The sequence below is a fragment of the Amblyomma americanum genome, chromosome 11, assembly GCF_052857255.1.
Source record: "Amblyomma americanum isolate KBUSLIRL-KWMA chromosome 11, ASM5285725v1, whole genome shotgun sequence".
Lineage (NCBI taxonomy): Eukaryota > Metazoa > Arthropoda > Arachnida > Ixodida > Ixodidae > Amblyomma > Amblyomma americanum.
This window is the reverse complement of record NC_135507.1, coordinates 31,847,570-31,863,090: the sequence shown is the minus strand read 5'-3', so window position 1 is coordinate 31,863,090 and position 15,521 is coordinate 31,847,570. Positions and strand designations below refer to the sequence as shown.

The 15,521-nt window shown below is 43.6% G+C and overlaps 1 protein-coding gene across 3 annotated transcripts in view; it reads right to left on the bottom strand.

Annotated features, from left to right (window-relative positions):
• Positions 1-15,314, bottom strand: part of LOC144111519 (neprilysin-1-like) — a 35,946-nt gene extending 20,632 nt beyond the window's left edge. Inside the window, exons 1-9 of one of the 3 annotated variants that reach the window (XM_077644843.1) lie at positions 15,207-15,314; positions 13,569-13,661; positions 12,677-12,776; positions 11,120-11,161; positions 9,163-9,324; positions 8,503-8,583; positions 2,534-2,736; positions 1,515-1,709; positions 143-229 (exon numbers count right to left, since the gene is read on the bottom strand). In XM_077644843.1, coding sequence (XP_077500969.1) covers positions 143-229; positions 1,515-1,709; positions 2,534-2,736; positions 8,503-8,583; positions 9,163-9,324; positions 11,120-11,161; positions 12,677-12,767 — 861 coding nt within the window. In that variant the 5' untranslated portion in view covers positions 12,768-12,776; positions 13,569-13,661; positions 15,207-15,314. The remainder of the gene's footprint in view (positions 1-142; positions 230-1,514; positions 1,710-2,533; positions 2,737-8,502; positions 8,584-9,162; positions 9,325-11,119; positions 11,162-12,676; positions 12,777-13,568; positions 13,662-15,206) is intronic. The other 2 variants (XM_077644845.1, XM_077644844.1) reach the window with 2 other exon arrangements.
• Between the last annotated feature and the right edge of the window lie 207 nt (positions 15,315-15,521).

Here is a 15,521-nt window from a genome sequence, read left to right as displayed (position 1 = left end):
CAGCTACATTGCCAAGTGAAAGTTCTGCTCATACATGGGCGCGATGCCTTTATATCGTGGTTAAAGCAGCGCTGTCTGGGTCCTGTCATCACCTCCGCATCATGAATACAGCCATGAGCTGACCAATCATATAGTTTCTTACATTCGTGAAATTCTCCTGAAGTTCCCTGATGGTGACTCTGTTGTAAATTTTCCGGAAGTCTCGCCTTTCTTCAGGAGGCGCCGTCAGCTGGAAGCAAAGAGGACTCACTTCAAACTGGGTGATAGTGCAATATCCTTTCAAGGCCCCAGCTGCTGCACTGCGGTGCTGCAGCTTTCTTAATGAACTTATTAGAGTTTGCGCATAACAAAGTAAATGGCGGCTTGCAGGGTTCACGCGCAAAGTGCAAAGTAGCGTTTATCAAGTAGACTAGTTTATTACTAGTCTAACAAAGTTTGTCGCACGCTCCCTTAATCCATTTTGCGAACTTACAGTGTTCGTAGTTTCGATTACGAGTTAAGATGCTAGAAGACAGAAAAGCTGGAAAATTCTCTCCGCAGCTATTCACGGCTAGTTATGAGAGGTATTCAATTGGTTAGATAATGAGCAGCTGAAATAAAAGTTAATAGAGATCATCTTAGTAATATTCTGTTTCCTGGTGACACTACCTCACTAATTAACGCAGCAAAAGAACTGCGAAGCGTGATAGGTGGCTTGAACACCCAAAAGAGTATGGTGGAATAGAAAATCGATATGAAGAAAAAATGTAATGTTGAGCAGTCTGTGAAATAGCGAACAGTTCACCACAATCAGCGTTCCATTAGAATACTCGATAGAGTGTATCTATCTACATAAATTGGTGACAGCAGATCCGGACTTTGAGAGAAAACTAGCCAGGATTATGAAAATGTGCTGGGGCGCATTGGGCAAGCACTCTCATTCCAATCGGAAAATACGACACAGCTGGTTCCAAAATAAGACAAAAAATTTATTGTCCTGCAGCTACGACAAGTTTTTTCTGCAGTATTGCAAAAATGTCTGCTGTCACGACAGGAGAGGTTCGGTCGTTACGACAGGAGACTGCACAATACTACATAAAGTTCTGTTGTTACAAGAATTTCTGTCGTCAGGACCAAAAGTACTACAGGAATATCTGTTGTACCACAGAAAATTTCCTGTTATGTATTTCAATATTTTGAATAGCCGGAGTCCCTCATGAGGAAAATAAGCAGCAGCTGCATCTTGCCTGTACTGACTGATTGGATCTGAACTTGCAGGCTGACGAAGCAGTTTGAATTGAGGACAGCGAAGAGTGCCTCGGAAAGGAAGATGATAGGTCTAACATTAGGAGAGAACAGGAAAGCAGCGTTGATTAGAGCAGGTTATCACTAGTAGTAATAAAAAAAGAATAAAACGGACATTGGCAGGCGCGTAACTTTTTGAAATTATTGATTTATTACTATTAATATCGTTTTTACCAATGCGTACTCGTCTTATTGCGCATGAGGAAAAAATAAAAGCATTGGGTTCTCACATTGGCCAACTGTCCTTCGAAGTCTACAATCGTGTCGGAAAGTTCCGTCAGCTCCCAGTCGCTGATGTTGGGTCTCATGAAACTGAGTGCCGCTTTGATGAGCTGTTTGTAGGCAGCAATTATTCCCTTGTTTTCTTCTTTGTCTGGGTGTATCAGCTGGTTTCTTCCCACTGTCAGGAAATCTATCTGGTCGATCTGAAGAAAGTCAAATTTTAATTTAGTCAGCCCACATCAAAAAACTAAACCACGAACTCTGGGATTCCCTACTTCTTTTTTTTTTCATCGGACGGTCGTTACAATAACTGAAAAGGACTACGATATTAGGCAATAACGCTCTCCCTAAATTCAACATACTGTGTTTGAGACTGTCAGCAGGAAACTGAGGGATAAGCAAAAAAACTCATCGAAGAGTTCTTGACTTTACCCATAAACTTCTTGCTCTTAGTCTAAAGCACTATGTTGATACGAAAAATAATAATGATAAGAATACAAACAAACACAAGCTCAAGGCCAAATAAACTTCACTCAATCTACGCAGAAGACAATAAGCCACAATAGAGGCGGACCTATCACACGTGGCATGGGCCTGCTAAAATAACAAAGTAATAGAAAAGATAAAAGAACCGATGATTGAGTGATGGGAGGAAATGCCGTTCAGTTGAGACCAAAAGTTCAGCAGGGAGTTACCAAAAGGGCTTGGTGGGCTACATGATCCAATGTATTTCCGGAATGGGGCTTGAATGACCACCAATTTTTGTTCTAATTAAAATGTTTTCTTCATCGAGTCTAGCAAGGAAACTGTTCCTGACGGCTGAGGCATAATGGTAAAGTTAGCCCAATTCTGACACACGCATCTGAGCTTGCATGCAGGTCAGTGTCAGCTACGAAGGTCCCACATTTTCATCTTCAAAAAAATATTGTTTTCTAAATTCGACACGCAACTACAAGGAACCACATGAGGCCTTCGCCGTGATGTGCTTCACGCAGAACAAAGAAAATAGCTGCTACGTTGGGCTTACCCCAATGATGTTGGAATTTAGCTTCTTGACGTCTCTCCCTACGCTGACGGAAAGGATGGGGAAATGTCCGGTCACATTCAACACCTCGGTGCAGTTCTTGAACAACTTTCCGGTGCAGTCTTCTGTTATCGGCCAGTGAACGAGCCCGGATATGTTCATGATTTTCAGCATCACATCAGGCCGATCTTTTGAAGTTGGAACAGCTGGAAAAAGAGCGTACCTGCATACATAAACGCACATATACACACATGCAGGGAAACACCACCGAGGGCACGTGAGTGGCGAACGAAGATTCATTTAGCAGTTTTAGAATAGCGTATGCACGCTTACGTATACGATAAGCGAAAACATGTTGCTTTACGTCATATCCGCTCTTTTAGTTCGGCGTATGCAGACGGAGCCGCAACGATAATTTCAGCCTAGCGGAGCCATCTGGTTGTTAAAGCAGGCATCATCTCTGTCAACAAACCAACGCATCTTTTTCTTCAAGCAGCAGCAGAATCGTTACTATAAATTTATTGTATTTTATTTAAGAATTCTGTCAATCATGACTGGGGTTATTACAGGAGTGGGCAAAAAGAAAGCACGTACAATGAGAGTCATATTGCATAAAAACAAATCATGAAACACGGGCACTAACAGTACATTGAATAATACATTGATCGCCAAAGTTGCTCTTCACAAACGCTCGCGCCAAGCAAATCTTAACTTTCGGCTACAAGTGTCTCTTCTATAGTCGGATACAACTTAAGTCTGCAGTGAAGCTCCGCCCACATTCAGGACCGGCGCACAGAATTCCTCCACCACAAAATGTAGGCTGTTGTTAAAACTTCTCTTGTCACCTAAACAATAAGCTAACCATGTGAAAAAAGTGATAAGCTCTAGAATTTTGATATCTGGCTTGTTTAATGAAGTCAAATATTGAAAAGCTGATTTCGTTCACTTTTGTGACTGGCTAGCGGAGTAATACAGTACGCCGCGGACCGCGGCCCAGTGTTAACTGGTGTGTTTTTAAGTTGTATCCTACTATAAAGCATTCGTGAATTTTTCTACTGTAGGCTGGGCAGTAACAGCAGAGTGCAGTTTCATTCCCGCACAGCTCGGGGAAAGAACGAAAATAGAAAAGTATTGTTGCAAAAAAAAATCTTCTAGCGTAAAGGCTCGCTTGTTTCGTGTCGGTCTGGCACTTTGATGCTTCACGTAAGGTCAGGGTTGAGCTTTAGCGCATTGCGTAAAATTAAGAAAAACAATTTTAGGCGCTGAACCTTTGCTCTGATCTGGAGAGATGCTAGGCTGGCGCGAGAAAGAAGTTCGGTTTGTGAATCCGTGCGCTTGTAGAGGTTATAAAGCTGACAGTTTTCCTTTTTATTCTTTCAAGCGTGTGACTTTGGTTTTTGGTATAAAATGCAAAGCAAATTTATCGGTCATACGTTTTGTTAAAGGCGACATGAGACGAAGTGAAAGCCCTGTGCCCCGTCTATGGGCAGTGAACGTACTGAAAAACGCTGTAACGATGCCGAATTCACTTTGAAGCGAGGGGTCCTGCTTCGAAGGGCGCCGCAGTACCAGAAACGCTAACTAAGCGTACGCAAGAGTCACGTGGGCTTAACTTGAGTGCATACGGTAAGTCTGCATTAGAAGTAGTTCTTAGCGCATGCTCACTACAAACCACTATTTCTTAGCGCGCGATATCCATCAGCTTACGTCTGAGTACACTGTACTAAATGTACATATTAACCGATGGCTGCAGATTCCATTTGGTGAGGTGTAAGTACCGAAACAGTACAGGTAATTCGCCCAATAACAGCTGGGTGAAATAAAAGACATGTTTTAGGCCCGGGACCGTTCCGTTAGGTTGCAGAGGGGGTTCAGAAAGAGCCGATTCAGTTTCTTTTTCAAAGCAACGCGTCTCTTACGCGGCCCTTTTTTTTAAGAATTATACAAAGCCCGCGGAATATGAAATAAAAGCACGTCATTGCGCTCGTGACCTACTGTATCGTAGCGCCGCCAAGCCCGTTTCGAATGAACGAAACGTTCACGCTCACCGTCGCGAAGTGAGCGGCCGACGCCGCAGTCAGCGTAGTCTTGAAAGTGCGTCAGCACCTTCGTGCGGAACGTGTAAATCGCGCGCCGTGTTCTGGGATAAGCGACAGGCCTGTCAGTGAAATCCACTTCAGCGGAGCGTTCGCTGTGGTTCATTCCATGCCAAACGTATCGGAGTTCGCGCTTGACCCCGTCCCCCGATCTTTTCGATAAAAACTGGACGTCGCTTAAGCTTTGCCTTTAAGAGTGAAACGCGACCACGTGTTGCAGCGCTGCCATGAAGTCTACGGAAAGCTATCGCCCGTACGGCGCGACGACTTGCCCGTTGGACAAATCGCATACTCAGAATTAATCATGTATACGAATTAGTACACGAAGACGCTTCGCGAAGCCAAAGACCACAACGCATTCACTACGTACACTTTTTATTCACTTTGAAGCAAAGAGCGTTCGTAGCGTGCTCTGCGCGTGATCACCTCGCGGTTTGAAAGACCTGACGTCGCTTCAGCTTCATCGTTTACAGACTCTTCCTCCGCGGTCATACTGTCCACTCACAGACAATCGCTCCGCTCCTTCGCCGACAATATCGACCGCGCATCTACCTCCAGGATGCATAATATACACTGATGCATCACACACAGCACTGCAGGGAGTTGCCGCAGTCTTTTTACAGTCCCTCCCATCCTCATCTTAACTACCGCGCTGCATATAGCGCGGATACTTGCACCCCCCTTGGCTTGGAGCTTCAAGCGATACACAGTGCAAGTGCTTCCCTTCCACTCGTACAAAGTTTCGCCACTGCACTGTAGAAGACGGCCGTGGCCTTGGCCGCCGCGGCCAGGATCGAAACCACTTCTGTAGGGTTAGCATGCAGTTGAGCACCATAACCACTCACCTAACATGGCGGCTAGTAGAAAGAGAAAAGGCTTTAAAATACAGTTAGCGCCATTGTGCTCGTGTGTTATCAGAGGAATTTTCAGCATTGATGTAATCAATCAAGATGGCGTACTAGTAGGGTTATACATTCTTGATAATGCGAGGCGACAGAATTTTGAAGCGGTAGCAGAAGATGCTACAATGAAAACGCGCTGTTCTATAGCCAAGGCTCTCGGCTTCGCGGCGTGTGCCACTGGCACATGCGCACCATCGTATACGTCGCGTCGCGTCGCGAGGAGCATAGCCTCATGCAATTCCCGTTTAATGTTTGGTAGACATTACGCTTATAGCCAGATGATAACTGAAATATGGTGGCTCACCTCCTAGCGACATTCAAAGGCCGCAGATTGACTTGCTTGCATAGGCTCTTGTGTTGTCTCCATAACCACTGCCGAAGTAACGAAGTAGCTGACGTCTTACGTACGGCGCGCAGCCTACTGAAGCCACCTTGCTGTCGCTATCACAACCCCGCTTTTGCGCTGCCTAGTCATCGGCAAATGTAGCCGTGGTGACGACAGACTTTCGTTTCCCTATACGTCATGCGTACTCAGCTACTGCGATTAAGCCGTCGCGACAGGAGTCACGGCGCCGTGGACCGATTTAGATTTTCCAGCCGGCCAACACACATGCTTCGTTGACGAGACAGAGCCGCTTGGAGCACTCTTATCTCTTTTTACTGCTTGCTGCAGCGCGCTTCCTGGGCAGCGTATGACTCTGTGGAACCGGCGAAAGCATTCCGAGCAGTGAAGTGGCAGTACGGTGCAACCATGGCTGGAGGTGCAGCGCTGAAATTCAATTTTTTTTCGAGTTTAAAACGCTAAAGCCTACGATAAATAACGCTGAGCAAAACTTCAATGCAACTAGCTGTCAACTATGTTACATTCATGATGTTACTAGGAACGCCTCTGTAGGAAAAATCTGCCCGAAGAGGGTACACAGCTCACTTTTTTTTTAGAAACTATGATGACAGGCTTTTTTACGCGCCGCAGTGGCTCAGTGGTTAAAGCGCTCGGCTGCGGATCTAGAGTACCCGGGTTCGAACCCGGACGCGGCGGCCGCGTTTGGCGGCCGCGTTTCGACGAAGGCGAAACGCAAAAGGCGCCCGTGTGCTGTGCGATTTCAGTGCACGTTAAAGATCCCCATGTGGTCGAAATTATTCCGGAGAACCTTTTTCTTCCTTCCTTCTCTTAGTCCCTCCTTTATCCCTTCCCTACTGCGTGGTTCGGGTGTCCACCGGGACATGTGAGACAGTTACTGCGTCATTTCCTTTCCCCAAAACCAAAAAATAACAATAGAAACACTTTTTAAGTTCGGCATTTTTTTCTGAAATATACTGTATGGTATCCTACTTTAAACCATTCTATGAGATTAATCATGTTATAGATAAGCGGCGAAACATGGGATGTTGCTCGCCAACGTCGTGAAAGAGTATAAAAAAATGCAAAAGAATGTTTTTTTGGGGAAATAATGAAATAAACCACCAAAAAAAATTGCGCTACGAATTTTTGGCGGTGCGAATAGAAACCACAACGGATATTCATTATCTCTGAAAACCTTTCCATCGCAACAGTCAAATATTTGATATTTTTGTAAACTTTTTAGTGGCACCAACTTTTGCATCCGCTGAGAAATTCGAGGGGCTGTAACATGACCAGAAACTTTTTTTTGCCAAAGTTATTACGGGTAATTACTTTAGCCGGTTCAATAAAGAGCCACAAATTCTATCGAGAAGATCGAAGGGGGTCGAGCTTAAACTGTGGTAGGTTTGGCATGGAATGAACCTTGTGACATTACACTGAAGAAACAAAAAAAGAAGCAAAAAGCGAAGTAGCATTGTCTCAAGTAGTCTCTGTTTTAATTATATGTATTTTTGAGTAGCCCGTCGAAGTGAGCAGCGGCCACTAGCCTGGACATGTGAGCACGCACGTTTAGCGCGGTCAAAAGACAGTTGGGAGCGTTGCTATCTGCTAGAAAGAAATGGCAGTCATGTGGTTTTCTTTTTTTTGTAGTGATAGCTACATTACAGTAGAATTTCGATCCTTCAGCGCCGTGACTGATCACGTGGTTCGTCACGTGAGTGGCCACGTGACCAAGTCTTACTCGGCCAGCTGTAGCTATCGCGTCACTCCAGGTTTAACCAGAGCTAAATCACCGCCAATTTTTTTTCATATTTCTCTAGCTTTAGATGCCGAAAAATAGGACCGCGCAGGAGGTACAGGTATAAAAAAACAGCACCGCTTGTTTCTGAACTCCTCACTATTAACAAGATGCACTTGATGCCAGGCTATTACGAATTTTGCATACATTGTTTTGGTTTTTGACTATTTAAGCGGAATATGCAAAACACTCTGACAATGGCCATATTACTGCAGACAATAAGACGTTGATTTTACTCGACTGTGTTCTACTATTTATTTTTAAGCCTGCAATTTATTTTTTACTCCTAAAATAAAGAATGAAAAGAAAAATGTTCCATTCAAATAGTCGAGGTTAGCGTTTGATCCTGGGCTAGTGCAAGGGCATGGATCCGACCTGGGTGGTGCATGAAGTTGCGTTAAGGAGTGGCTGTTGAAGAGCGCTTTTTTTTTAGTTTGCACTTATTACCTGTTTGCGATTCAGACAGCTGCTGGCTTTTAGCCTGTGAGTAGAGCTGGCACGAGCACAGTAATGACATTAACGTCCCAGGGATGTCCCGATCTTCTATGCTGGCGAACATATATCCCTAGAAGCACGAAAATTGTAGTGGTACGTCCTTAGCATGACTTTGACAGCTTACTGCGTGACCCATCAATATCCTTTCTATGTCAGCACTAGAAGTCACAGGGTTCTATCAGGGAGACACTTCATATTAGAGAGAGCCGCAAATTACACTTCTTTTGTGCAGCAAAGTAAGCTACCCTTCGCCCACCGTAGGTGACAGTCATGGTTGAAAAAACCAAAGCAAATTTGGCTCTTCACTGGTGTTAGTAAACAATGTAAAGCTCACCTACCCATACAGGCGTTGTATGCAACAGCAGCCTTGTCTGTAATGTTCTGGCACTCGTAAACCAAGGTCATGCTTTCCAGTATTCCTAATCGTGCAGAGAAACAGAGGTGATGATATTAGATAAATGAGAAAGAAATAAGACTCTCTGCCTAGGCTCTGGCAGCTTTATATAGCACCACATCGAGAAGCATGAAATATTGGCACAGGCCGGCGACGACTATTTTCAAAAGAAACTGAGCACCAATTGGCGAGAAAGCGAGCTTTAAATGAGGCTGTCTAACCAAGAGGTATACCTTTTTTCATGATGTCGTGACAAATCACCTTGCAACTGCTAGCCATTGCGATGCCACGCTACCACTGTGCAATGCAGTTCACCGCGACGTCATGACAATAGGTAGAAGCCATTGGTTAGAGGGTTAGGGGGCTTCTTTTAACCCCTCTGTCATGAGCCGCCATGAGTCATCTCTGGGAACGATAACGAATCCCCGCGAGCCACACTATGGGAATAAAGAATAAATGCCATACGTCTGGTTCGTATCACCGCGTCCCTTTAACGGCAAAGGGAAAGAACAAATTTCTCAAAACAATTACAAAAACACACAACACATTCCCTTCAGAAACGCGGAGGAATCGTAAATAATAATAAAAAAACTGCATGGCTTACCTTTAAGAGTTTCCTGCAGTTCATCGTGCAGGAGGCGGAAAGTGCCCGTTGTAGACTTGCTTTCTGGTACTGGGTGACTTTTTATCCACCCGCCGCAGGCGTAAGAGTAGAAGTCGTCGCACGGGTCAACGGACCGGTCGAGAGACTCGTTGATCAGCTTCGCTAAAGTGAGTGAGTGAGTGAGTGAGTGAGTGAGTGAGTGAGTGAGTGAGTGAGTGAGTGAGTGAGTGAGTGAGTGAGTGAGTGAGTGAGTGAGTGAGTGAGTGAGTGAGTGAGTGAGTCAGTCAGTCAGTCAGTCAGTCAGTTAATCAATCAATCAATCAATCAATCAATCAATCAATCAATCAATCAATCAATCAATCAATCAATCAATCAATCAACCAATCAATCAATCATTCAGAAATAACTTTTTTTCATTATAATGCTCTATTCAGGGCCCAAGTTACACATTAAGGCCCTGCCTAATCACTCAACTTCTCCTAAGAGATCTGCGATACTTTGCGCAGCCCGGGATGAAAAAGGGTAACTCTTAATTAAACTCGTGTTAAGGTGGAGGTACCTTGTCGTGCGCTGTTGTTGAGTGGATCGTGGTGTCGTACACGTGGTTATATACTAGAATTATATGCGTTGCACGTGCAGTATTCAGAAGAATGAACGCTATGTACGCAAGTATGAAATTTAGGCAAATATTTAGCTCACCTAAAGGGATTTTGTGCAATTGCAGTGCATTTACATCACATACACGTCGCTATATATCTCCAACTGCAATGCGCTGGATATGCATTCGACGGCTGGCATTACGAGTCTAAATGTACGAAGAAGCTTTGCATCTCATTAACTCTTTGGGATGATCGTATCAGCACCGAATTTATGCTGGAAAAGACGAGAATACTTGTACAATAAAAAAAAAGGCACGGCAGGTTACATATAAACACACTTCGTTGAGAGTTTTATGGCGTAAGGGCGACTTAGGTGATGAAGCCCGAAAATGTGAAAATACAAATTTAAAGAAAAAGATGAACAATGAAAGAGACAACATGAAACATATTTCTCGATGTCCTAAGTGGAGGAATGATGGTCAGTTGATTAAGTAAAGGTTTGTTTTTCGGCTTTGATTTTTTTAACTTTGGTGGACGTTTTCTAGAGTGTTTCACAATGCACATTTCGGGGTATTTATTTTTGGGAATATTATTTTCTACCATTAAAATAATGCTTTTTTTTTTAGGGGGGGGGGGGGGGGACTAATGTGGTGTTTCTGTGCAGTTGAAAGACAAAGCTTTTATCGTCCTTTTTCCGGTTCGAGCAGTCGAGTTAACCAGAACTAACGCCAAAATGGGAGTACATATATATTTGTTTGTAGAATTAAACGCGGTCAGCACTGAAAAAGTAATGGTAGTTAAATCATGAAACCCTAATATATATAACAAAAATGAAATTTTGCTTTTAAAAACTTAGCTGCCAAATTATTGGATTGCATGGACGAGAAATCACGTGTTTGGAGGCACACAACGTCGCATGACAGCGTGTGGGCAACGTAGTGCAAATGTGAAATCTAAATACGAAATCTCACCACAGATGACATCACTATGAAGCTTCTTCTCATTTCTGCAACCTCTTAAGAAGGCTGAACATCGTCGCTTAATCGCCGATCCCGTCTTGATTTTTACAGCTAGTGCAAAAAAAAATTGCACAATTTACCTAGAAGCTTCATACATTTAACTCTCGGAATTTGATCGAATTCATAAAAATCACTTCAGCTTTACCAATCACGCTGCTTGTCAGGCAGGCATTACAAGTTTTATGCCTCCAGAACATATTTTGGGAAATACTAAGGAGACATTCGACTGACCATTTCTCAAATACGAACAGAAAGGTGTGTCTCTGAGAGTCACCACGAGCCCAGTTTACAACTGTAACGAAGGAGTCGAGTGTAAGAAAAAAGCTAGGAATACTTTACCCCGCTGCTTGCACACTTTGCTTCTGCAGACTGTGTAGTTTCCTAGGTAGAGGCGCAATAAGGAAATCGTTCACGTTACAAAAGCAACCAAAAATGGCATATCGTTTTTATTTCTTTTTTTTCTATTCTTTAGTTTTCCTTTTCATCCGTGATGTCTCAAGCACGCAGAACAAAGACATTTCTCTACAGTTTATTTCTATACTTCTTCCAAGGCAGCTAAGAAGGCTCACGGATGCAGTTATCATTTTCAGTGATAATTAAAAAAGCTTCAAAAATCTCCTGGCTTGACTGCGATACTTACTTCTGCAATAAACTTTAGTTTCTTCCTCTTTCTTCGTTTCCGTCACTTCGAATTCGTACTATGCTTAACCACCCAACTAGACCAGCTGAGTACTCATTTCGATACCCTCGAAAAGTTCTTGATCTGATCCTCCTACCCAATTCTCGGCTGTCCTCTAGCTGCTGCGTTTCACTTGCCTAGGAATTTATTCTGTTGCTCTGAGCCAGCACCAGTTGCCTCCTCTTTGCAAGGCATGCCCTGTTCATGCCAATTTCTTCAGTTCGATCAGGATGCCATTAACCCACGTTTGTTCCCTAATGCACTCTGCTCTCTTCCATTTCTCTTAACTTTACACCCATGAGTTTAATTTTGTTAGTCTTCTTCGATATACTCAGTTTTGATTCGAAGCCTTTTCGATAGCCTTAAACTTTCTGCCCCTTAAGTGAGTATACCTCAAGACACCATTATAATATACTTTCCTCTTGAGGCGCTCCAGTAAGATGCTATTTATGAAATGAAAGTACCTGCTGAATGCACTCTACTCCATTAATTTTTATTCTCTTAGTTGTTGTTTTTTCTCACTCTCGTGCTCCGGATCTGCAGTCACTGCATAACCTCTGTAGTGTTGTATTCCCACTTCGATTGCTTCGTTGCCTATCGTAAACTGTTCTTCCCTTCCAGGATTTAAACACTACTTCATTCTTCAGTTTATTACTTTCTACACCCACCATTATGCTTTGCCTGTCCAAATCCTCAATCTTGGTCTGCAGTTTTGTCTGCTGAGTAACATATCAAGGCAATGTCAGCAGCGAATCCGTGATTACTCATCTGTTTTCCACTAACTTTTATTCGCGAACTGTTAGAAAAATCGCACAGTATATCAAACTCGACTTCCGCCGGTCTTTCCCCATATTTAACTGCGCGTTGCCCCCCCCCCCCCCCCCCCCCCCCCCATGTGCTGCTTCTCCGAACAGCGCTTTTCGATCACTTTTCGTGCACTGCGGCGGGTTGCCTCTCGGACTTGAGCACATGCTGGCAAATATGCTAGCGCTGTGAAACCGTGTGAAGAGGTGTACATTGGGTGTGCTTGTAGATGGCCTTCGATCTCCTGTACTCATTTTCCACGCCACAATGCTGCCATTCGGTGAAGCCAACCAAATGAACTAAAGCCTCTCAGCAAAGCACGCAAACGCCTTCAGCAAAGAAAGCGATAAAACTCATTATCATTACTTCACACGTGCGCTTAGTAAAGGGGATAAGAGACACAAGTAGCTTGCCTTTCGGTCCATCTGCATCCGTTAGCACTGAAGCGGTGAATGTTGCCCACGTTGACAGGCATGCTACTATAACGAGACTTGTAGCCGGCATAACTCGAATCTAGAAAAAATGAGTGAAAAGGAAAACAAATATGCAGGTTGAGAAAAAAGAGCGGCTCCGGGAGCACCGGTTTATAGTACATGCCATCACACGCATTTAAATGTCACAGGATCAGTGGCCAACCGTGACGCAAGCGACAACATTAGGCACTTTTAGAATATGGGGACCCTGTCGTTTAAGGGGATAGGGCCCCCTATTCTAAATGTCTATGTCTCTATTTGATTAAGGACGATCGCATATGTCCTCGCTGCACTGACAATAGCGCAGTAACAACAGATCACGTCGGCTGCTAACTTTTGCCACCAGTCACGAAAACACCTCCCTGCTGCAAACGTTCCAAAGTTACGGTGGCAAAGTGACAGGCGTACTAAGAGGCTGCAGCGAAATGCAAGGACTCTGAAATGTGCTCACTAATTGGACGTGATATCTGAACAATGGTACGTTGACTACAAAGAGATAAAAGCCACGATTTCGGACACCGCTTCTTAGCTACGTACTTACCATGTTACTTCAGTATACGTCCAGATTTTCAGCTAATTTTTTCCCAGTGTTTCACTGATTTGTGTGCCGGCTCTGACAATGCAGCAAATAAGAGTTGCGCTTTAGGTATTTCTGGAGGTGCCATCGTGTGCATTTCACGAAAATACCTCCGAGGTTCCCAGAAGAATATTTCTTCCACAGAAATCATCGATCTAAAACTTATGTCCGCGTTCAGAGAACATGCCGTGTCCTGAACAATAGAACATTTATCTTTGCCACCTGGTCCCCGCAGGTGTAAGGAAACCTTCCTACCTGGTCTATAAAAATGCCATCACAAGCCGAGCAGAAGCAGTAAACAGCTATTCGTGCTGGATTTCCGCGTTAGAGTTTCGTCTGCAGCAATTCCTGCACACAGAAAACGAAGTTTATGAACATACAGCGCTACCCAAATATGGCAAGATTACTTTTGCGAAGTAACGTATTACATTAGTAATTACTATTTGGAAATGGCGAAAATGTGGTGACACTGCGTTCCCAGTTATGCTCACAAGAGCTAATCACAGCGCACTACAACTGCTTCCGAAAAGTAATGCAATTACTTTCTTCTAATTACTCTCTAGTTTTCACACATGCCAAAAAGTGCACTGGCGATATCTGCAAGAATAATTTCATAATTATTAATTTATTGTATATTAGGAGCAGGTAAGTCAAGAAATTGGACGGTCGATCAGACAATCTGGCGCTGGCAACGTGCGCAAACAGTTGCAATTTTTCTTAAGTGCTTATTAGAATAAAGCTTTGCCGAAATACGCTTTTCGTTCAAGAAGGTTCGTAAGCATACTTAATTTTTTTACTCTTGCATTGATAGTAGTGTGTGGCTCTTTATTTATATATTCTGGACTGCATAAGGTAAACTTATGAAGGCGTTATTGAATTTTTCGCATTTGTATGCGTTATATTTTGTGTTCCTGTTTATCTTTTGTGTTCGAACTTTCCTAAACGAGGAAAGGCCTGCACATGTTCCGAAAATTTCATTTATAGTAATGCACTCTAGAAAAATTTACTTTTTGTTATCTGAATTTCGTTATTAAAATTAGATCAAAGCGGAAATAACACCAAAGCACTCTTTCATATTGACGCCTTTTCTTTTGTGTTGAAACTGTATTGTGTCATTTTTAACACAGTGCAAATATATCTGGCATTGACAATGTAAATCATTAAATTGCAACACATGTGCTGTGAAAGCATATATTTGTGCTTTAATGCTCGTGCTTTTGAAGATAGAAAGCATTGTTTGTGGGAAGTTACTGAATCATTTATATTTGTGCTAACAAAGAAAGACTGGCTTCTTTTCTTGACGAGCTTCACGCCATTCTTTTGGGCATGTTTCTATAATGGAACCATTGCCAATCTTTTAAACAAATTTGTATTTTATGCAGAAGTGTCTTTACCACCTTGTCATATCTGACATCACGGATTACAGCTAGTTGTTATGTTGCGTGAGTTCCAGAAAAAAGGTACGCTGGCTATTGCAACCGATGAACCAATTCTTTCGAAGTTGGTACTGTAAAAACCGTTTAATTGGGACTTTATGGGAACGGGAGAAACGTCCAAATAATCCATGGTCTAATTATGCAATTGCATCTAAAAGTTTGGAAATACTGTTAGCATGCATCATGTCAAAGGTTACTTAGTGAATAATTTACGCTTTGTTGTTTGAAGTTCACATAAACAGACTACTGCGTGCCAAAATGTTAGAAGCCTTTGTGGTCTCTTTCACGGTGAGACTCTGTAGCGGTGAGCCTTCCTCACAAACGATGTTACCGCATTAGGAGGCTCCGCTGCACAAATCACAAACAGCACGTGACAAGCGCCCAGTTTTAGCTCACAGGAATAGGGAAATGTGCACAGTCGCCAGAGATAAGAACAGAGATAAGACCAGCGACTTGCCAATCCGCGTCCGAAGCGGCGCGCAGTTCGGCTCGGTTAGCTTGTCGATGTAGGGCCGAGAGCCGCCACAGCCGCGGGCTGGCGGCAAAGCTCAAGAGGTGAAACAACGCAAACGGACCACCCCTATAGGCATAGCGACGCGGGCCACTCGATTGTTACGCATGCCATTGTGCACATGTCAGTGGTGTGCGAGCAACAATGCACAATGTGACTCACGCTTGGGGAGGGATATTCGGACAATTGCTTGCCGTGCCAGTCATACCTCGACACGGATATGGCCCTTCCGGAGACTGTTCGAATTACGCGGTGTCAGAT